Raw genomic sequence first — 24,156 nt, 5'->3', positions numbered from 1 at the left:
ACTTGTATGCTTAATGACAACATAAACTATGAAGTTTATCTTCAGACATTTTGCCTGTTCAAAGGGTTTGTAATATAATTGAACAAGAAATTGGGCACATACATTTCTTCCATGTTTTTATTGATCTGTAATCTCATTGTTGTGTGTCCTCTCCAATGACTCAGATGGCACCTCATTCATGCTCTGTCATCCAATATGACTCTTATCCTTGCTCTCCCATACAGTTCCTGTGGAGGGAGGATCTTCCTCTAAATCTTGTGACATTGAAGTATTGGAGCGTATGGAATGTATGTCATTTATTTATCCATCAGTCTGATTGCAGGACCAGAGCACCACCTTTCTAGCCTTCCACATCTTTAATATTATCTTTTATGATCCTTTTCCATAATTCTTCATTGGTAATGTGGCCCAGCTTGCCCACAGCTACTGTGCATCTCTCTGTTTCCCTTTGGTTGATCTGTAGTTTAATTCTTCAGAGACTGGTATTTCATGACATCTTTGTAACTAATTATAATATAAAGTAAGACTTGGTAAGTACAAAGGAGAGGACTGTGCAAAATTCTTTTGAGAAGTTTGAAGAGAGACAGTTCACTTCAGGCTTTGGGAATCAGGAAAGCCAAATTTTTTTCTTCCTCTTTCCCCTCCCCCACCCCATGACAACAGGAAACCCATGGTGTCGCTTCCATTGGAACTTGAAAGAAGATTTCAACAGGTAGAGATGATGAGGAAGAAATGAGCCTATTCTGACCATGTGGGCTAGCAGGAGCAAAGGTATAGAGAGGGAGAGAAGGCAGATTGAGGACAGATATATGAGTTGTCCAGTTTGTATATACAAAGAGTACATGAAAGGGCATCCCACGAGAGAAGACCAGAATGGTAGGTTGGAGCCATAGTACCAATAAGATCATAGGCTTTTGAATGTAGAGGTAGACTTTTTCTAGTTCAACTCACTTGTTTTATGGTTGAGGACACTGAGATTATGACTTGCTGGGGTCACATGGGTAATAAATAGCAGACCCAGGATTCTAACCCAGGTCCTCTGACTCCAAATTTACTACTTTTTTCTGCTGTACTTTGTAGAGGTTGTTGAATTGCAAGTTTATGCTTTATTTAGTAGGCAATAGGAAATCCCTAAGATGCCTGTAGAAACCAAATTAGATTTTAACATAGCAATGTGATAATATCTCTTCATCAGAGTCAACAACATGGAAGTGATATTAGATAAATTATTTTTAAGTGATTTAAAGAAATACTTGAGAATGGTATGGCATTTTACTTCTAAGTATACTAATACTTGGTTTAACTTCTGAGGCTTACCTTCATTATTGGTGAACTCATACAATAGGGATATTAAGCCATAGAAAGTTGCTAGACCTGGAAAAATAACATATTGATGATTTCTTTAGAAGTTTTCATAATTAGGAAGAACACCTTGTACTTGGAGATGATTTGTATTACTTTCTCTTCTCTACTTCTGATGAACCATTTGTTTACAGTTTATACTGGCCTGCTTACTTTGATCAGCAAAGCATGCTTTGTAGCTTTGAATGTATAGTGTATCTTCTTTAATAAGGACCTACATCGGGATTCTATTTTTTTCTTTTTTTCCCTTGCTTAATAGTATTTTATTTTTTTCCAATTATATACATAGTTTTCAACATTCACTTTTACAAGATTTTGAGTTCCAAAATTTTTTCTTCCTCTTTCCCCTCCCCCACCCCAAGACAACATGCAATCTGGTATAGGCTATACATGTACAATCATATTAAACATTTCCACATTAGTCATGTTGTGAAAGAAGAATTAGAACAAAAGGGAAAAACCATGACAAAATAGTATGCTTCTATTCATTCTATTCATTCAGACTCCATAGTTCTTTCTCTGGGTATGATTAGCATTTTCTATCATGAGTCCCTTAGAATTGTCTTAGATCATTGCATTGCTGAGAAGAGCCAAGTCTATCAAAGTTGATCATCACACAGTGTTACTGTTACTGTGTATAGTATTCTTCTGGTTATGCTCACTTCACTCAGCATCAGTTCATCCTACATCAGGATTCTAGTTGAGTACTAGTACTGCTTTTTTAAGAAAATTGTATTTTCTTTTTCATTTAACAGATTTGTTTTGCTCTCTCTTCTCTCCCTTCTGTCCCACCCACTTGAGAAATAAAAGAAAAATAAAAGCTTATTAATAAGCATGCACAAATTCCTTCATTTTCATGTTGTATGCATTTTTTTTCTTGCTTTGATCACTTTGGGGTATAAGTATAATGATGATATCCCTGAGTTCAATGGATATGCATAGTTTAGTGACTTTTTGAGCATAGTTTCAAATTACTTTCCAGAATGACCAAGCCAATTTATATCTCTACCATTGGTTCATTATGTGCTTTCCTTCCTTCCTTCTTTCCTTCCTTCCTTCCTTCCTTCCTTCCTTCCTTCCTTCCCTCCTTCCTTCCTTCCTTCCCACCTTCCTTCCTTCCCTTCTTCCCTCCTTCCCTCCTTCCTTCCTTCCTTCCTTCCTTCCTTCCTTCCCTCCTTCCCTCCTTCCTTCCCACCTTCCTTCCTTCCCTCCTTCCCTCCTTCCCTCCTTCCTTCCTTCCTTCCTTCCTTCCTTCCTTCCCTCCTTCCTTCCTTCCTTCCTTCCCTCCTTCCCTCCCTCCTTCCCTCCTTCCCTCCTTCCCTCCTTCCTTCCTTCCTTCCTTCCTTCCTTCCTTCCCTCCGTCTCTCCCTTCCTTCCTTCCTTCCTTCCTTCCTTCCTTCCTTCCTTCCTTCCTTCCTTCCTTCCTTCCTTCCTTTCTTCCTTCCTTCCAGCATTCAGGGTTAAGTGACTTGACTGTGGTCACATAGTCAGTAAGTGTCTGAGGCCAGATTTGAATTTCGGTGCTCCTGACTCCAAAGCCAGTCCACTGCACCTCCTAGCTGTCCTAATGTATGTGGTGTTCCACAACTCATCTAGCATTTTTATTTTCCTTTTTTATTGACTTTGCCATTCTGATGGGTATTAGATGGAACCTCAGAGTTGCTTTAATTTTCATTTCTCTAATTATTAATTATTTCAAATCAAGTAAATAAACATTAAGTCCTTATTTATATGCCAGGCACTATACTAAGCACTGGAGATACAAAGAAAGGCAAAAATAGTTTCTGTCCTCCAGGCATTCAAAACTTACTGGTGGTGACAATGTGCAGACAGCTATATAGAAATAAAATACATTGGGGATTTATTTGAGACAGTCCACCTTAGGTTGATAAGGCACTAGCATTAGCAGGGGCTGAGAAAGACTTCTTCTAGAAGATGGGGTTTTAGCTGAGATTTACAGGAAACAAAGAGACAGAGATGAGGAGGGAAAGCATTCTAGGCAAGGAGGACAGCCCCTGGAAATGCAAAGAGTTGGGAGATTGAGGGTCTTGTGTAAGTAACAGTATGTAGGGGAGGATATGTTGAGTTTAAAAATCTCTTTAGAGGATATTCAGTTTAAATTTACACTGGGCATTTGGAAATATAAGACTGGGGGTTAAAATAGAGGTTAGATCTTAGAATCCTCTACATAGAGATTTTGATTTATCCATGGGAGCTGATAAAACCACCAAGTGAAATTGTATAGAGGGAGAAAAGAGGGCCCAGGATAGAGCTTTGTCATTCACCCACCTTCACCAGGCACGACCTCAGGGAAGATCCAGCACAGGAGACTGCGAAGGAGAAATTAGACCAGCAGGAGTACCAGGAGAGAACAGCCTGGAAACCTAGGGGAAAGGATGTGCTAGTGTCAGCAGCTGCAGAGAGGTCCGGAAGAGTGAGGATTGAGAAAAGACCAATCTGCTAACTTTGGAGAGAGCAGCTTTAATTAAATGATGAGGTCAGAAACTGGATCACAGAGAATAAGGAAGATAATGGGAAGGAAGGAAGACAGTCTTCTCAAGATGCTCAGCCATGAAAGGGAGGATTGATATAGGATGATAGTTAGTGGGGATAAATGGATCCATTTTTGTCAAATAGCAGATTGTTACCCTAGTAGCCTAGGACTTCGCTCTTTTGCTTCTATATATTGAGTATCTAATATAATCCACTGGTAAATCTACATTTTATTTCCAAAATATATACCAAATTGTTTTGATTACTACTGATTTGTAGTTTATAGTTTGAGACATGATAGTGTTAAACTCTCTTCTTTCCCATTTTTTTCATTATTCCTCTTAAGATTTTTGACTTTTTATACTTCCAAATGAATTTCTTTTTTTCTAGTTCTATAAAGTAATCCTTTTATATTTTTATTCATATGACCTTGAATAAGCAATTAGTTTAGTTAATATTGTCATGGTTATTATTTAGGCTTGATCTATTACCACTGTTGTTGTCAAGTCCTCTTTATCTTAGGTCCTTCTATACCTTCTTCCTCTCTGTCTCTTTTTGTCCTTTAGCTCTTCCTTTTCCCTGCCTTTTCCTTCTCTTTTAAATTCTGAAATCCTTACAAATATGACCTTTCCTTCCAACTTTGGTCTCTGTCTTTCCCAGTTCCAGAGCTCCCCAAACCACCTTCACAGTTTTCTTCAGCTCAGTCCTTCTGGTTCTTTCTGTGGAAGTTGGAGCAGTAATGAATCAATCACAAATTAATATATCAGGAGTAACCCTTGGCACTGTCAGTTGGTTTCCTTGCCCTCTGCATATCTAATGTTACTTGCTTCTTCACTTTGGTTGGCAGAACTCTCTTCAGCTTCAGTTTTTGAATTGTTGCTTTCTCATTGATAAAAACCACAGTGAATCTCGAGTTAAAAATTCAGGCTTGGGGCAGACAGGTGGCACAGTGAATAAGAGTGCTGGCCCCAGAGTCGGGAGACCTGGGATCAGTTCCGGCCTCAGATACTTAACACCCACACAAAATAACTTGAGCAAGTTACTTAACCCCAATTGCTTAAAAAAAAAAAAAATGCAGGCTTGACAGGGTATTTTGGGGTTTTTAAATTTTTTTTGTCATGAATCTCAAATGTACAGTGCTTCTTTTCCATGAGTGGCCTCAGCTTCTAGGTTATTTCAAAAGGAGTAAATTGTACCTAAAATATCTTATCCCCTGTTCCCTTAGGAAAGTCTAAGTGGTGGAGAAAGATCTGTGTTTTATTTGCTGATGAAAATGTTTGTGACGAGTAAATACTCACAACTCAAAGCATCAACAAAACTACTGATTGTGAAGGTAAGCATTTCCCACTCTTTGATATTTGAGATATTTGTATTTCATCATGTATTGACTGCTAGGTGTTAAAGATCCTGTTGCCTTTAAAGATAAATTTTTCTGCTGCATGTCTCAGTTTTAGCTTAGATGCTATTGATAGGGACTGTTTAATGATATAGGAACTCTCTTCTATGTCCCAGGAAACCCCAAGTCTTTGATCAAGGCAATAAATTAAGGTGCTTTCATATTTTATGAAAGGAAGCATGGAATAGTAGACAGGATTCTGGCTTGGGAGTTACAGGGATCTGCCTTTGACTTTTACTAGCAGTGGGAACCTGGGCAAATCATTTTATCTCTATGGCTCAGTTAACTCCCTAGAACTTATCTACTAAAACATACGTTGATTGCAGTTTGCATTCTTAGAGGAAATTTCAAAACTTCTTTTCTTTTTCATTTTAACAAGCATTTATTGAGCTGTTGTTACATGCAAGTCACTGAGCTAGTTGCAGTGGGGAATAAAAAAAATCAGTAAGATACATAGTTTCCTGCCTTCAAAGTCTACCATCCTAATTGGTTTCCCTACTTACAGTCTTTTGCTTTTTTAATACACTCAATTCAGTTTTTAATAACACACATATTAAACACCTGTGTGGAAGAAACAGTTACAAAGGCTGAGGTTAGGGTGGGGGTAGGAAGCGCCTGCCCTCAAGGAGCATGGGGAGCAATGGATGACAGTTGAGTTAATATCCGAGAATGGACGTGGAAAGACCTGATGACAGCAGCTTCCGGCATGGTGACCCTTTGTGATGGAGAGAAGGCTGGCTGATGATTCTAGAAAGGCACTGATCCACCAAACCCAGTAGGGAGCTTTAGCTAAGGAGAGTCTCATGAGGATTCCATGAATCAAGAAAAGACTTCTTGTGCTAGAAGCAAGAATGTATTCCTTAGCGGCATTTGGCATGTATCTTTATACCATGCATGTTAAATTGGAGCTCACTGTCTCCCAGAACTTTGTTTATATATATATATATATATATATATATATATATATATATATATATGTATAAAATGTCTATTTTTAGTTGACAACATTCATTTCCACAAGATTTTGAGTTACAAATTTTCTCCCCGTCTTTCCCCTACCCACCACCCCAAAACGGCAATCCCACTGAATGAATACCCCTCCCCCAATTTGCTCTCTCCTATATCCTCCCCCAAGCCCCCTCCAACATTCCAGTAGGGCAAGATGGATCTCCATACTCCAGTGCCTGTATATCTTATTTCCCAGTTGCATGTAAAATAATAATAATTTTTTAAAACTTTGAATTCCAGATATTTTCCCTTCTTCCCTCATCACCCACCCTTACTGGAAAGATAAGCAATTCAATATAGGTTGTATATGTGTAGTTATGCAAAACATTTCCATAGTGGATATATTGTGAAAGACTGACTATATTTCCCTCCATCCTATCTTGCTCCCCACTTGTTCTGTTCTCTACTTTGATCCTATCCCTTTTCAAAAGTGGGTGCTTCCAAATTCCCTCCCCCCCAGCCTGCCCTCCCCTCTATCATCCTCCCTCTTATCCCCTTGCCCCCTACTTCCCTGTAGGGTAAGATACCCAATTTAGTGTGTATGTTATTCCCTCCCCAAGCCATATTCAATGAGAGTAAAATTGACCCATTCCCTTTTGCCTTCCTGTTCTTCCCCTCCATTGTAACAGTTTTCCCTTGCCTCTTTTATGTGAGATAATTTACCCTATTCTGTCTCTCCTTATCTCCTCTCATTATATTGCTCTCTTACTTCTTAATTTTATTTTTCAAATATCATCCCTTCCTATTAAATTGATCCTGTGCCCTCTGTCTATGTATACCTATACACCTATATACACTCATGTGTATTCATACTCAAATATACCCCCCACATAGACATATACATGTATGTACATATATATATATGTATACATACATTTATATTCCCTTCAACTTTCATCATACTGAGAAAAATTTCACAAGTTACAATGATCATTTTTCCATGTAGGAATGTAGATAGTTCAACTTTGGTAAGTTTCTTATGATTGCTTTTCCCTGTTCCTTCTCATGCTTCTCTTGCTTCTTATATTTGAATGTCACATTTTCTATTCAACTCTAGTTTTTTCATCAAGAAAGCTTGAAAGTCCTCTATTTCATTGAATGACTATATTTTCCCCTGAAACATTATACTCAGTTTTACTGGGTAGGTGATTCTTGGTTTTAATCCTAGCTCCTTTGACCTCTGGAATATCATATTCTAAGCCCTTAATGTTGAAGCTGCTAGATCTTGTGTTATCCTGATTGTGTTTCCACAATATTCAAATTGTTTCTTCTTGGCTGCTTGTAATATTTTCTCTTTGATCTGGGAACTCCGGAACCTGGCTATAATATTCCTAGGAGTTTTCTTTTTGGGATCTTTTTCAAGAGGTGATCGGTGAATTCTTTCAATTTCTATTTTTCCCTCTGGTTCTAAAATATCAGGGCAATTTTCCTTGAGAATTTCTTGAAGGATGATTTTTAGGTTCTTTTTTTGATCATGGCTTTCAGATAGTCCAATAATTTTTAAATGATCTCTCCTGGATCTATTTTCCAGGTCAGTGGTTTTTCCAATGAGATATTTCACGTTTCCTTCTATTTTTTCATATGTTTGGATCTGTTTGATAGTATCTTGATTTCTCATAAAGTCATTAACTTCCATTTGCTTCTATCTAATTCTGAAGAAATTATTCTTTTCAGTGAGCTTTTGAAATTCTTTTTCCATCTGGCACATTCAGTTTTTTAAGGCATTCTTCTTCTAGTCTTCATTCAATGATATCTATCATTGACTTTTTGAGCCTCTTTTGCCATTTGAGTTAGTCTATTTTTTAAGTATTATTTTCTTCAGTCAGGTTGTTGACTCTTTTTTCATGATTTTCCTACATCGTTCTCATTTCTCTACCCAATTTTTCCTTCACTTCTCTTACTTGATTTTCAAAATCCTTCTTGAGCTCTGTCATGGCCTGTAACCAGTTCATATTTTTCTTGGAAGCTTTCGGTGTAGGAGTTCTCACTTCGTTGTCTTCCTCTCATTCCATGCTTTGATCCTTTTTGTCCCCAAAAAAGGAATCCAAGGTTTGATTGCTGTGCTTGCTTTGCTTCCTCTGCTTGCTCATGTTGCCACTCAATTACTTGACTTTTGAGCTCTTTGCCATAGTAGAACTCTGTTTGCAGAGAGGAGAGCTTTGTTCCAAATAGCTGGGGTTTCCGCATCTGCCGGAGCTATCAGTTGGGTACCCTCTCTACAACCCCTACAAGCTCTGGCTCACTGTTCACACTCCCCAGGATCTCTACCCAAGACAGCGATCCAGATCCAGGCAGGTTAAAGCAAGAGTGATTACCCTCTGAGTGGTCACTTGGTCCCCCTATGATCTGCAGGCCAGGAGCTCTGAAGAAGCCATGTAGAGGCAGCTGCACAGCTATAGGGCCTCTGCCACTTCTAGCTCCAGGGGCAGAGGCCAGACCATGCTTCGTCCCCCCCCCCAGTTTCAGCAGAGTTCCATACTGACCTTTTACTTTGTCTTTGGCATTTATGTGTTGATAATTCTGGAAACCACCACAGCTGCTGGTGATCTGCTCTCCCAAAGTCCGCTCCAGCTGCTGTTGGTTGGGGCTGTCCTGGGGCTAAAACTGTGGGTTCATGCAGGCCTGGACTCAGCTGCCAGCATGCTGCAGTGGACCCTTCCTGTCTGCCTTCCAGGCTGCCTTCAGAGGGAGATTTGTTTCTCTCTGTCACTTTGTGGGTCCTGTAGCTCTGAAATTTGTTTAGAGTCATATTTTATAGGTATTTGAGGTGGTTATGGGGGGAGCTCATGGAGTTTTCCTGCTTTTATGCTGCCATCTTGGCTCTGCCACCACCCCCAAACTTCTTATGCTTACAGTCTTGCAGATCCTTTCTGTGTGCCTTATTCTCTGTGACACATTTTCTGTAAATCATCATAATAGACATTTATATAATGCTTTAAGCAGAGATATGTTGTAAATGTTTAACAACCAGTTGTCTGAAAAAAATAATGTGCACATGATATACTTTTATATTTAATCTCTATTGCTGACATTTTTTCTATCACTTTTTTTTAAGGCAATCAAAGCAGTCAGTCAACCCTTGATGTATTAGTAGCGTTGGCTGATAACTGAGGTGTAAATGCTTGTTCTGAACATTTAACAAATGGTTTTCAGGAACAGATTAAAAGCTGGTTCTAGCACACTCCTGTCTTCATTTTTATTATCTCACTTAATCTTTACAACTGCTGATAAGATAAATGGTACAGCTGTTATTATCCCCATTTCAAAACTAAAGAAACTGGGGCTGAGAGAAGTTAATTGTCTTGCCCATGGTCACAAAGCTACTAAGGGTCTGAAGCAGAATTTGAACCCAGGAATTCCTGGCTTCCAAGTCCAGCACTCTACCCACTGTGCCACCTAGCTGCCTCAGAGTTGAGCTTCAGCCCAATCTAGAGTGAAATATCACATATTTTAATCTGAATTTATAGGTTTTTACTGTGTTATGTACAATATTTATTACTTTGTTTTTTATTGTTATAAGAGGCTTCTCTGGTATCTGACATAGCCTTGACATCTCCTAGATTCTAGTCTCTGATATGTAGTTTAATAGGTTCTAGTATAAATCACCACTGTGGTGCCATGACTGGAGAAAAATAAATAGAGGGATAATCTGTGTGTAGTAGAATTTATAATGTGTATGAGTGACAGTGAAATAGCAAAAGAAACTTTTATAAAGGAGATTTCTTTACCTGGATTCTTAACCGGGTAGAGAATGTTCTTAGCAGAAAGCTTTTCTTTCTTTTTTTTTTTTTTTGGTCTTTATTAATTTGTTTACTTTTAGTTTACAAGATTTATTACCACATCCTTGAGTTTCAAATTTTTTTCTCCCTCCCCCCCTTCCCTCCTCAGGGTGGCATACAATCTGCAAATACTTTCACATTAGGCATATTAGTCAGGTTATAAAGAAGTATTGTAACAGATGGAATGAAGAATGGGAAAGAGGAAACAAAACCAAACAAGAAAACGAAAAAGGGCAGGTAGTTTGCTTCAGTCTGGGTTCAATCTCAGTTCTTTCTCTGAATGTTAACATCTCTCTCCATCATGAGTCTTTTGGGGTTGACTTATGACTCTGGATTTCTCAGAAGAGTCCAGTTTATCAAAGTTGGTCATCACACATATGTTGTGTCTGTAATTGTTTACAAATTTCTCCTGGTTCTACTCTTCTCACTCTGCATCAGTTCGTATAAGCCTCTCCAGGTAAATATGAAGTCCATCTGCTTCTTGTTTCTTATTGCACAATAAGAAAGCTTTTCTTTTGGGCAGCTGCGGCGGCTGTTTGGCGGGCGAGTGCAGGCCAGGTCCAGTTGGCCAGGTCACCAAGGGGGGCAGGCAGGGGAGGAGGGCTTGAGCCACTGGCGTGTGGAGGTGTGCATCCTGCCCCCTCCTCACCGTGCTCCCTCTCCCCACTTCCCTGCCCCTATCAGGGTGCAGCCTCGCAGCTCCCTCCTTCCCCCCTCATCCACTCTCTCTCCTTACCTGGCCCAGGGCAGCCCCAACAGCCACCACCACCACCATGATCCTGCTGGAGGTGAACAACCGCATCATCGAGAAGACAATCTTGCTCAAATTCGAGGATGGCAGCCGCCGGAAACAAACCAGAGGCAGTAGAAGTAACATTTTCAGACTTTGATGGAGTCCTTTATCATATTTCAAAGCCCAATGGAGACAAAACAAAAGTGATGGTCAGTATTTCTTTGAAATTCTACAAGGAACTGCAAGCACATGGAGCTGATGAGTTGTTGAAGAGGGCATATGGAAGTTTCTTGGTAAATCCAGAATCAGGATACAATGTCTCTTTGCTATATGACCTTGAGAACCTGCCTGCATCAAATGACTCCATTGTACATCAGGCTGGAATGTTTGAAACGAAACTGTTTTGCCTCTGTTTTTGAGAAATACTTCAAATTCCAAGAAGAGGGAAAGGAGGGAGAGAACAGGACAGTAATCCATTACAGAGATGATGAGACAATGTATGTTGAGTCCAAGAAGGATCGAGTCACCGTTGTCTTTAGCACAGTATTTAAGAACGATGACGATGTAGTGATTGGAAAGGTGTTCATGCAGGAGTTCAAAGAAGGACACAGGGCCAGCCACACAGCTCCACAAGGCCTCTTCAGCCACAGGAAACCTCCTTTAGAGCTGAAAGACACAGATGCCGCTGTGGGCGACAATATTGGCTATATCACTTTTGTGCTGTTCCCCTGCCATACCAATGCTAATGCCAAAGACGAAACCATTAACTTGATTCACACATTTCAGGATTACCTGCACTATCACATCAAATGCCCTAAGGCCTATATTCACACAAGAATGTGGGCAAAAACGTCCGACTTCCTCAAGGTGCTGAATCAAGCACACCCAGATGCAGAAAAAAAGGAAATGAAAACAATCACAGGGAAGACATTTTCATCCTGTTAAACTCATGGGAACAGAAGGAGTAGGAGGCTGACAACAGAAGGCTGGAGTACTTGCTACCGGATCTTCATAGCTTTTAATATTGCACCTCTCCAGATTCTAAAGGAATTCTCCCATTTTGATTCTATTTTGTACACGTTTGGAAAATAATCTACAGAATCGAGCTGTGCTTGCAAGGACTTCATAATTCCCAAAAATAAAAAAAAAAAAAGAATTCCACTTTGATCAATTTAATTCCTTTTCTTTATCCCTCCTTCACCACTACCACCACTTCCCTCCCTTCTCTTTCACCCTCTTTCCAAGCTATTTCACTTTGTAATACATCACTGGCAGGATGTTGCAGAAAATACAATATTAACTTGTTTTTCTCCTAAGTATTTGGGTTTAAAATTCCGAAAAATCTTTCTATCTTTAAAAAAAAAAGAAAGCTTTTCTTTTTTCACTTTTGAGATAGCTAAGCAAAAAAAAAGATCAATAAAAGCAAGAGAAACTGAGTTTTCCATTTTAGAGAACAAAATAATCTGTTATTTCCCCACTTGATATAGGTATTTATTTATTTTTAAAAAACTAATCTTTAAAACAATATAACTTTTGATTAAAAAAAATTCTGTAGATTCAAAAAAATCTTGTTCTTATCCACTTAATCACAATTGTAATAATAATGATCATAGCAGCTTGTGTTTATTTAGTGCTTAAAGATTTGCAAAACATTTTACAAATATTTTCTCATTTGATACTATCTGGATCATATTGTCATTATCTCCATTTTACAGATGAGGAAACTGAGACAGACTGGATAGGTTACTTGCCCAGGGTCACACAGCTAGCAAGTGTTTATGACCAGATTTGCCCTCAGGTTTTACTAACTCCATGTCTAGCACTCTGTGCACTTGGTAGTATTTTAGTTTGCTTATTTTGTGGGAGCATCATTAAGGCAAAATACGTTTGAGATGCGTTTGTCTTGCTAGAATTTGGTTTTCTTTTTTTCACTTGATGCTTTTCTTTCTGACAGATTTTGCGTGACACTGGAGTATTTGAGTACACATGGAAGGAACTAGAGCTGTGGTTGAAACAGTTAGAAAACACAGAAGAAGAGGGAAAAGAAGCAGTGATTCAATTTTTAGAATGTGTAAGACCTTATTTCATATCCCTAAATGTAAAAGGAGATTGAGCAAGGGTTTTTGTCCTCTTGACAATTAGAATCTTAATTTTTAAAAGTAACTTTTAAATGAAGACTGAATTTTTGTTTAAAAAATTTCTGCAATGTAACAAGAATTTTAGATTCTCTTCATGGTGCTACTTGATTCTTCTAATATTGTGAAAGCATTGTTAATGCTTGATGAAAAACCCCTAGAGGATCTGGCAGAATGGCTTCAAATATCAGTGATGTAACAAATGGAAAACGGTGTTAGTCTATCTGGGTCAGTCACTTCTAGGCACGTCTTGGTCAGCCTGAAAGCTCTATTCATTCAGTGAGTTAATGGTATTTAGCCCTTAAAATGGGATAGTACTTAAATAGTAATATCCACAGATATTAAGGAAAAAAATCAACAACAAAGGGAAAAAAACTACTAATAAAATTGTTTTTATTGGTAGAAAAATAACAATTTTAGGAATCTATTCTTTCTAACATTAGCGTTTTTTGTATTTGCACATGTAGCCAATGATAATGTCTTGTTTTTTTGTCTTTGATACGCAGGTTTTGTTGCAGTTGGTAACAAATCCCTATTCATACATAGACAAGGCAGCTGACTTTGTTCAGGAAGCCAGTACACTGCAAGCCACTATGATGAAACAAGATGCTGATAGTATTAGCATACCTATATCCCACATTGATGGTATGTACTCTGATTAAAGATCAAATCTATTCTTTGATTTTAACCCAAGATTTTCTTTTCTTTTTCTTTTTGGAGGGGGGAAGGTAGGGCAATTGGGGTTAAGTGACTTGCCCAAGGTTATACGGCTAGTTTTGTGTTAAGTGCCTGAGGCCAGATTTGAATCCAGGGCTGCACCACCTAGCCGCCCTTAACACAAGATTTTAAAGATCAAATTGTAGAAGGCTGTTGTAGAGCAAAAAAGAGAAATTTAATGCTTTGTGGTAATTCCATTAAAGGTAAATGTCAGCTGTAGTAAACATGAGACATAGAATGGTATAATGCAAAGTACACTGGATTTGTGGTGTAGCAGCAAGCACCCTAGCATACCCAGGGTGAATGCCAACACAGGTTCTTAGATCTGCTTTTCTAAAGGAAAGCAACTCAAAATGGGTTAACAATCTTGCTTTAATCAAACATATGGCATTTACCTAGTTCAGGGGAAAAAGGTCAGCACCCTGAAATTCAGAGAATACAAACAAGTTATAAGCAGACAACAAATACAGAGAAACATCAGCAGACAGGCTTCCAACTGTCTGACCATTACATCCATACCTAGTCAGTTACCAGAGAGGGAAGTACCAACATCTAGGTTTTCAAAGCCAGGGGCTTCAGTGGCTGCCCAGAGTCTCATCTGGTCAAACCACATAACTTTTCTCAAAGTGAGCCCCAAAACAAAACCTCACAACAGGGTATATTTAGCCTTCTTCTGGATCAGACTTGACCTCTTGACCCACTACCCAATCACAAAGCAACAAGGTGTGGGCATTCCTGAAAAACAGCCTCCTACCACAGGCTCCATCTGACCACATTCAGCCTATTAGGGGCAGAGTATATTTTCAAATCTAGGAAGGTTCTCAGAGTCACTTAAGCCTATCAAAGGGCCTAGCAGCAGGGAAGATTTTAAGATTCCCATTCCCATAACATGTGGTTAAGTCCTGGGTGTGAATCTCAGCTCATTGGCTTAAGTCTGTGTGATGTAAGGCAATCACTATCACACAACTAGTAAGTGTATCAAGTGTCTGAGGCCAGATTTGAACTCAGTTCTCCTGATTCCAGGGCTCTATTCACTGTACCACTTAGCTGCCCTGGACTCCTGTTTTCTAATCTCTAAAATTATGGTATTATAGGATTTGATGATTGCTTCTAGCTTTTAGTCTGCGATTCTGTGTCATATCTGCTGAAGCCATAACTTTTCCAGTTATGGATGCAGTCAGTGGTAGGAATGAAATAAATGTTTCATTTATTATTTTATCACTAAATTTAATAGCAAATGCAAGTGTCTTGTGTTATTTGGTAAGAGACCAGCTTAGTCACCTCAATTTGTTGGAGGGGACATGTTGCTATAATGGAGAGAATGCCTAATAAGGATGCTCAATCTATCATTGTAGTGGCAACACTTTGGAAATTTAGAGTCTTAGGCAGTTGTCTGGATGCTGAGAAGTTAAGTAAGTTACAATGTGTCAGAAGCAGAATGTGAACCTAATTCTTTTTGTCCCCAAGGCCAACATTCTATCCATTACTCCATTTTTTTTTTTAAAGTAATTGGGGTTCAGTAACTTGCTCAAGGTTACAAGGCCAGTTATTTCTTGGTGTGGTGCTAAGTATCTGAGCCCAGATTCGATCCCCAGGTCATCCCGACACTGGGGCCGGTGCTCTTACTCGCTGTGCTACCTGGCCGCCCCTACTCCATGTTTGTTTTTGTTTTGTTCTCATTTTAATTCAAACTTAAAATTATTAAGGTTTGAGGTTTTTTTTTGTCTTTTTGTTCTCCCAGAGTTTCTTCTATGAATTTCAGGCTAGGGAAAACTGGTATTATCTGTTCAATTAAATGTCATGTATTTTATTAGGCAAGGGTCTTGTTTTTCAATTTATTTTTTAAGTTAACTAAAAGCAATTTTCTCTCCCTTCTGCTACTCTATCCACCCAAACATTAGAAAAGAAAAACAACCTTTTTAACAAATATTTTTGGTAAGCAAAACAAATTCCTATATTGGACAGGTCAGAAAAAATGTCTTATTCCACCACTACTTGGTCATTCTGGTTCTACTCAATTCACTCATCATGAGTTCATACTTCCCAGGTTATTCTGAAACAGTTCCCTTTATTATTTAATAATGCACAATATAGTAGTAGCTCATTATATTCATATGCCATAGTGTATTCATCCATTCCCCCCTTGATGGGCATTCCCTTAGTTTGTAGTTCTTTTCTATTAGAAAAAGAGCTACTAAAAACATTTTGTACATATGCGTCCTTTTCACTTGCTTTGATCTCTTTAAGAAATAGGCCTAGTAGTGTTAGTGTTCAGAGGAGATGAACAGTGTAGAAGCTTCTTCGACATAGTGCCATATTGCTTTCCAGAATGGCCAGTCAGTCTTGTTACCCCACCAGCAGTGTATTAATGTGTCTGTTTTCCCATAACTCCTCTAGTACTTGTCATTTTCCTTTTTTTTTTTTTTTTTCAGCTTTGCCAGGCTGATGGGCATGAGATGGAACCTCAGAATTGCTTTATTTGGAAAAGGGTCTTGAGACCATAAAGCCAAAATTCTCATTTATAATGGATAAAGTATTATATCAAGCTTTTCATCTTTCCTATTCCCAAACAGTTACTCTTTGCATTCTCTTGTTTATACTTCCTTGTGGAACCATTTGGATTTTAGTCCTGTAGCATCCTTTATTTGAATTTGATCATTTCTTGTTTCCTTCTCTTGTAGATATCCTGGATATGGTGGATGTACTCATGGAGGACAGCGAAGGCTTAGATGAGGAAATTGGATTCTCGTTAAGTGAAGATATGATCCTGCTGACATTCCCATTCAGTGCCATAGTCCCTGCAGCTCTGGACAGCAGGAATAGATCACTTCTTGGGAGTGGACATAATTCAGGTGCCTTTTTATGCTCTGTATATTAGCTGCATTACAGTGGCTATGTCTTTGGGATAATAGGTTGATAGGGAAGCCCATTGCACAGTGCATTTATTCCTAGGGACAATTCAGTTCTAGAAATACTTATTAGAAACTCAAAGCAGTAAGAATTCTCATCAGCTGATATTCTGTTCAGTTTATAAATTTCCATAGGCACATAACATGTACAAGATGAATACATGTGACTTTTACTTCACTTCATGTGGCCACGGGGCTCAGTTTCTATTCCCTAAGTAACTGGGGTCTGTTTTAGCATCTAATCTTTAGGAAGAGAGGCAATGATCACCAGGAGCTGGATTCTATCTCGAATAAGTCACCTCCTTTTTTGATTAAGTTATGTTAGACTGATTGATGTGTTTGGGAAGTCAGAAATAATAATAATTATAATATCTAGCATTAAAAAAAAAACTTTTAGATTTGCAAAGCACTTGCTTGTGTTATCTTATATGAACCTTAGAGCAACCCTATAAGGTAGTTGTCATTATTACCTAATTTTATAGAAAAAGAAATTTTGGTGTGAGAAGCATTAGTTAAGTGACTTGTCCAGGGTTACACAGCTAATGTATGAGGCAAGATTCAAACTGTTTACTTCCTGAATCCAGCACTCCAGTTTTCTAGCTTCATCTAGTTGATAGTTTATTTCAGCAGGTCTTTCACACTGTCTTGTTAATGGTGGTTTGATCCCAGGTAATTTGAACAGATAGTTTAAAAAGAGTATTGATTAAGGGGAATTTTTTAGGGGTGTGCCACATAACTACATTTGAACTATGTTGAACATGCTGTGTTATAGCTTGAAGTTAATTGGAGTGTGTATATATATATATGTGGTGAAGATTGAATTGATAGTCACAGGCTCTGTTGGGCAAATATCCTAAATGTGCAATTGTCTTTGTAGGAGAAAATATAGTGGCATATCTGATAGCCGTTCTGACAGACCTCCTACATACACAGAGAGATCCTTTGGCTCTTTGTCTGATGCTTCAGTCTTACGACAATTTTCAATTTTCAAACACATCTTTGTGTGCTCGGCTTTACCAATTCAACAAATACTACAGCCTGTGGATACCTGAGCAAGCCAGAGAAACTTTGGTAAGACTTACCTGCAATTGTTTTGTGTTTAATTTTGCAAAAAAAAAAAAAAATGTTGTTAGTAGTGAAATTTATGTTCTATCCTAAAATTATATAGATACTCTTTATTTCTTAAAGGCTATAGATAGTTACAATAAAACTATATCCCCATTTTTAGATGATGAAAACAAGGCACAGATACATCAAAGATGTAATAAAAATTCACCATTATTCCCTAATAACAGTAGTCACATTATTACCATTACAACTTAGAGCAGGGGCCCAGAGGCTCCCAAGGAATCCATGAACTTGGATGGGTAAACAGTATCTGGGTGTCTAGGTGGTGCAGTGAATAGAGCACCAGCCCTGGAGTCAGGAGGACCTGAGTTTAAATCTATCCTCAGACACTTAACACTAGCCATGTGACCTTGGGCAAGTTACTTAACCCCAATTGCCCTGCCTTCCCCCCTCCAAAAAGGCAAAAAAAAAAAATTGTATCTTTATTTTGACTAACCTCAACTGAAATTTATACTTTCAGTAATTTAAAAACATTCTCAAAAGGGGATCCATAACCATACCAGACTGCCAAAGGCAACCATCATACAAAAAAGGTTAAGAACCCCTTGTTTAGAGGGATGGGATTTTTTTTTAATGTTTTGATAAACATATGTTTGGATTAAACTTCTTAAAGGAGACTAATAGATTGTCTGAGTTTAATAGTTCAACACAGATGCTGAAAGACAAACAGCTGAGTCCTGCTAAAACAGGAACTGAAAAGAAAGAATTGATTCTCTTCTCTAGTTGAGAATTAACTCGTCTTTGTAACATGATACTGTAACATCCACTCAGATCATGGGTCTTTCAGAACGTTATCAATTTTTAGATAGACATGTTTACTTTTTATTACATTGTGAAGATATTGGGGGCAGCTAGGTGGCACAGTGAGTAAAGCGCTGGCCCCAGAGTCAGGAGGACCAGAGTTCGGTTCTGGCTTCAGACAACACCCACACAAAAATACTATCCGTGTAACCTTGGGCAAGTTACTTAACTCCAGTTGCCCTCCAAAAGACAAAAAACAAAACATTGTGAAGATATTAAAAAAGAAGTCTGTGCATTCAGGGCATTGATGTGAGCCCCTTTGTAGATTCATAATGACTAAATTACTCAGTAAAAGCAAACAACTAAATAAGTGGAGGTATCACACATTGCCAAGGGCATTCTATAAATATTCTGTCAGGTTTCCACCAAATTTATGTTCTTTCTTTTCATGACAGTCAGGAAGTCACATCTAGAGTATCCTTATAAGGATAGTGTTGGAAAACCTGCTGAGGTGAAGGTGGAGATTTATTAATTATTATATTGGAAAGAATAAATTCGTTACATGTAACAGCTTCAGAATTCATCTTTATTCCATTTTTTCTCTTATTCTTATGCTGCACATTAAAGTTAAAGACTACTGATTTATTTTAAAAGGATATTAGTTATAAATTCTGTTACCTGATTCCTAATTGTAGCATTTTAACTGTTCCTGGTATAAGTATAATTAAATCTTTAAGTATCATATGTTATCACATCAATTTTAACATATTCATTATAGCAAAATACCTATATTTATAGTGATATGAAAGCTTTATGTGTTAATATATTATCAGAATTATACTATAAAAAGAATTGGATATTCACATTGATCAGTTTAAGTTTGGCATTTGCTGTCTGTTTCCCTTTTGATTTTCTCTTTATACTTTTCCCGTTTTTCCAAAGGAATTTCAATCTACCAGACCCACTGAGGCATCACTCGTGGTTGGCTCTGCCTTTTCTACCTTGTTAACAGGTACCTATGAGAAGGGGAGCACGTTCCTCTTAGAAGAGAGTATCCAGGAGAAGCTGAGAGAAAGGATTGCTCAGCTCCCAATGCAGCAAATAGTGCTCTCTGTGAAGCAGGTGCTGCTGTACCTTAGAACCACTGTGGAGAACTTTGCCAAGGTGAATCTGCTTTTCTTTGCTCTCTTCTTTTCCTCCGACTTTTTGGTGAATCAATTTTTGGGCAAACTAGCATTATGCTAATCTGTAGCCTTTGAAAAAAGTTTACTTTTCCAAGGATATGTTCAGGTAGAATAAGTTGATTCATATAATCACAGAATTTTAGAGCTTTCATGGAGTTTAAGCATCATCTAATCTAACCTCCTGATTTTACAAAGGGAAATTACATAGTATTTACTGTGAACATTTATTTCCTCCCCCTCCATCCTGCCCAATAGTATGTAAACTTCTTGAGAAGGATTCTCGCTTTTTTATTTTGTAGCCTCAGTACCTAAGTCAGGCACATAATTGCTTAATAAATGCTGATTGATTGAAACCAGGTCTCTTGACTTCTAGACAGGTGTTTTACTACTATACCAGATGCCCATCCTACTTATTGATAATATCAGTGAACAAACGTTAAGTAAGTGCCTGTTGTATGAGGAACACTGCTGAATACTACATAATAAGTAAGAGGCCAAAGCCAGTTGTTGGAGAAGGGAAAATGGTGGTGATTGCCTTTCAGGAATAGGCCTTACTTCCTTAGCATTGCTGGGTAGCTCCCCAGATGCAGGAGATCCAGGTTCAGAAGCCAAGCTTTTGCCAGGCTTGATGGGCTAGTGTTGAAACTGTCAGTGCCAGATAATTCCCAGTGTCCTGATTTATTGGTTACCAAGTGTTTCTTTTGTACCCATTGCCTGACTATCATCTACTAGATGCTTGAAATTGGGCTGAGGTCATAAAGTTGACATTTGAGAAGGACAAATTCAACCTATAGTATTCTGTATCTTTTCAGTAACTATCCCATGGCTGGAATGCTCTCCCTCCCCTTCTCCATGTCCTGGCTTCCCAGGTTTCCATTAAGATTCAGCTTAAATTCCACATACTTTTCTTTCCTGCTCTTCACTTTCCCCAATGCCCAGTACATTTGAGATTACCTTCCACTTATACTGCTTATATTTTATGTGCATAATGTTTGTATCCCTGGTACTTAGTGCATAATAAACTTTTAATAATGCTTATTGACTCTCTCTTATAAGCTTTCTTGTTCTATTCTCTCAGTAGATCTCTGAAGGATAAATAAAATTGAACCCAGTTTCTCAGGCTAGGAAAACAAATCAAGTTCTTAAGTTAATTGTGGATCACTATCAGAGACCTGTCCCTTGTCTTTTCATGTCTTTTTACCTGTCACATGTGTGATTACTTAGTTTGGGGTTTTAACTTATTCCTCTTTTAGGCAAATTAAGTTTTTGTAATTAGTATTAGATGTTTAAAAAGGACTTTATTTCACTTGCCTGTCATCTTCCACCATATCTAAAAGGCATTTGCCTGTTTTTTATTCCACAGCTTGGTAAAAGTTCAGGTCCTGCACTACTTCAGCTCTTCATGAATTTGCTCAGCCACCTGCTGAGCCGTTGTTTTCAGTTGGACACATGTAACCAACAGAAATGTGAAGCTGCTCAGGCCGAATCTGCTATCTTTTTGGATGAGGAGTCCTTGGCCACACTGGAATTGGCCAGTGATAAGGTAGTGATGCTCTTAAGATTTTACCACATGAAAACATTTTTCTCTTATGACAGGTGAAATGAGCATCTTTAGAAAATAAACTCGGAAATTTTTTTTTTCATAATTATAGTAGCCTGAATTAAAGAAAGGACATGTAGTTGGAGAAGTCTTTGCATTGTAAATATGCTGCTGAGAGAACACAAATAGAGCTATCCTTCCCTTTGTTATTCATGTAAAGTAGTTTGTTTAGTTGGTCCTACACTGACTCCAACTCAAGATTTACAGTTTGATTGGATTTAAGAAGTAAGCCCAGTTGAATCTCATTTCACTATTTAATAAGATCTGGGCCTTCTGCAGATCACTTAATTGGTGTTGTGAAAGTATTTGTTACAATAACATTTGCTACCTACATACAAGGTGTAGAAAAATTCTATTCTGTAATCATTATCTTGTTTCTAACTAGAAATTTTGTTTAGGTATTTGAATTTCTCTCTTGGAAATGAGGAAGGAAAGAAAGTTGTTTCTCTCTGTGAAGCTCAGTGTCACCCATTTGATAGGAATAGCTTTTAGCAAGGCTGCTTAAACAGTAGCATCACATTTTTTGTTTCTGAGTAGTCTTCACTCAGCCATGTCCATGAGGTACATGAAAATTTGAAAATCATCATCACAGAGATGATAATTAAATTCATGGCAGCTGATGAGATCACCAAGTAGAGGAGTATAGAGAGGGAGAAGAGAAGAGGACCCTCAGACAGAACCCTGTGAGAAACCGGCAGCTAGAGTACGTGATCTGGAAGAAGATCCAGCAAAGGAGACTGGCAAAGAGCCTTCAGGTGTTTAGAAAGAACAGAGAGAGAAGGCCAGCTTCGCTGGACTGTGCACTTCCTATAAGGATAGGAAGTAGTGCATATGAAGCTGGAAAGGGAAGCTGGGCCCAGATTGAAGAAAGCTTTAAAAGAAAAAAAGAGTTGCTTTTTTATCTTAGAAACAATGTGGAGTTAGTGAACTAATTGGAATTTATTGAGTTACACGGCAAGGATAGATTGGAGTAGATTTAAGGCAGGCAGTCCAGTTAGGATGCTGTTGCAGTAATATAATAAAGAGGTGTCAGGGGCTGAACTAAGTTGGTGGCTATGTCAGTAGTGAAGGAGAAGGAGGAGATCGATGTCAGAGGAGTAGATATACATAGGATGCATATCGGCACCTGATTGGGGTGAAGAATTGAGAATAATAGTACAGACCTGGAAGACTGAAAGAATTGTTCATGCTCTTGACAGAAACAGAAGTTTGGAGAAGGGATGGGATCATGGTGGAAAGATAATGAATTCTGTTTTGGACATGTTGAGATTGCTATACCTATGGTGCATCCAATGTGAAATGTCCAGTAGTCATCTGGATTTACAGAACTGGCGTTTAAGAGGTAGCCTCAGATCGTCAAGTGAAGTGTAGAAAGAAGAGTTCCCTCTGCTGCTTGGTTCTAGACTGTTGTCAGAGATATTTAATATAGTTTTTCCCTCAGTCTGCAATGTTCCCTTCCCTATCCTAGCTTTCTTTGATTTTATTTGTACAAAAGCTTTTCAGTTTCATGTCATCAAAATTATTATTTTATCTATTGCCATTTCCCTCTGTGACAAATTTTTAAGCCCAGACTGACTTCCCACCGACATAGCATGAAGCTATCAGTTAACTGAGTTCAGGAAATACAAACTTATTTCTGTATTAACTGTCTTAAGCTGGCACAAGTAAAAGAGTAGATATCCTGAAAATAAAATAGAAAATAAAATTATTTTATGCTGTATTTCAGACCCTTGAAGATGTATTGATAGTGATCTTCAGACACCCCACCTTGGAGAGCTGGTACTTGGCCTTGGAGCAGCAGACCCTTCCCTCACATGCCCTCAATCCAGTCCTTGTAAAGCTCCTAGCAACTCACTTGAATGCTGGGGTACTCTCACTGCTTAAAGTGAGTGCCCCAATTCTGCAGGACATGCATCGCCTAGATATCCTTTCCAAGTATTTGGAAGCCATTAATAAAAGTGTCTTGAAAGAACTACAGACCCTGAAGACAGGTCCTCCCACTGCATATGGGAAACCCTCAGCTCAGATGGAAGCTTTGTACCAGTTACATCCCTTTATGGATGAAGCCCAACTTAGGGATGTTATACTTGCCCTCTTGGCCCTTCCCAAATTGACCCTTGTGGGTCAGGGTTTTAAGAAATTTCCCCCAAAAGGAAAACACCTGAACTTTCTAGGGGAGATCCTCAAACAGCTGATTACTGGACACTACCAGGAACAACCCCAGCAAGGAGAATTACTGTTGTCCTTGGAATATGTCAAGGGAATGAGTGCCCTATTGCCTGCATTGGTCATTGAAGAACTAGAGACTGTGTTCTTCCAAGCTTTACAGAAAGACCCAGTTCTGGTCCATGTGGTTGAGTTAGATTTATTGACCTACTGTCTGACTCGCCAGACAGAAACTTCTCTTTCCATTGTAGCTTTGTTGATTCAGCAAAGTAGTACCCACCTGCTACACTTTGAGCTATGGTGCTTGCAGGGCCTGGGGCCCTGCCTTCCAGAAAACATCAACGTCTTTCTTCCACTCATCCATACCTATTTGCAGTCTTGTATGGAGGGAGACTTTACACGTCCATCCAAAGGTAAACCACATTCTAGGATTGGTTGAGAAATAATTTGTTTTATTTTTAAAATCCCAGATCTTTGAGCTACTAGATTATAGCTGAGTATGGTTCTCATTCTAAACAAACTCTTTAAACTAGGAGTTATTAATCCTGGAGTCCCTTGACTCCCTGTGAATGGATTGGGTGGGGGAAACCTACTGTGGTGGGAAAAAATTACATCTTTATTTTCACTATGTTCTAACTAAAATTTTGCCTTTCTTTTTATTATTTAAAAGCATTAGCCTGAGAAGGGATCCATAGGCCTCACTAGATTGCCAAAGAAAGCTTTTTAAAACTCCTGCTTTAGAGACAGAACTCTTGTCTTTCTGTGGTATGATCCCATAATATGAAGTTACAGGAAGCTCTCGTGA

The 24,156-nt window shown here is 38.5% G+C and overlaps 1 protein-coding gene and 1 pseudogene across 2 annotated transcripts in view; both read left to right on the top strand.

Annotated features, from left to right (window-relative positions):
• URB1 (URB1 ribosome biogenesis homolog) overlaps window positions 1–24,156 on the top strand; it is a 110,061-nt gene that overhangs the window by 38,644 nt on the left and 47,261 nt on the right. For both annotated transcript variants that reach the window (XM_069074896.1, XM_069074897.1), the window contains 8 exons: window positions 5,081–5,188; window positions 12,726–12,842; window positions 13,413–13,551; window positions 16,305–16,475; window positions 17,410–17,603; window positions 19,344–19,565; window positions 20,949–21,128; window positions 22,912–23,764. In XM_069074896.1, coding sequence (XP_068930997.1) covers window positions 5,081–5,188; window positions 12,726–12,842; window positions 13,413–13,551; window positions 16,305–16,475; window positions 17,410–17,603; window positions 19,344–19,565; window positions 20,949–21,128; window positions 22,912–23,764 — 1,984 coding nt within the window. The remainder of the gene's footprint in view (window positions 1–5,080; window positions 5,189–12,725; window positions 12,843–13,412; window positions 13,552–16,304; window positions 16,476–17,409; window positions 17,604–19,343; window positions 19,566–20,948; window positions 21,129–22,911; window positions 23,765–24,156) is intronic.
• On the top strand, window positions 5,081–11,829 carry LOC138151435 (actin-related protein 2/3 complex subunit 2 pseudogene; annotated as a pseudogene).

Source organism: Petaurus breviceps, unplaced genomic scaffold, assembly GCF_028583685.1.
Source record: "Petaurus breviceps papuanus isolate PSGF00001 unplaced genomic scaffold, PetGlider_PUasm1.0 90897, whole genome shotgun sequence".
NCBI classification, from domain to species: Eukaryota; Metazoa; Chordata; class Mammalia; order Diprotodontia; family Petauridae; genus Petaurus; species Petaurus breviceps.
This window is presented reverse-complemented; position numbering and strand designations above follow the sequence as displayed.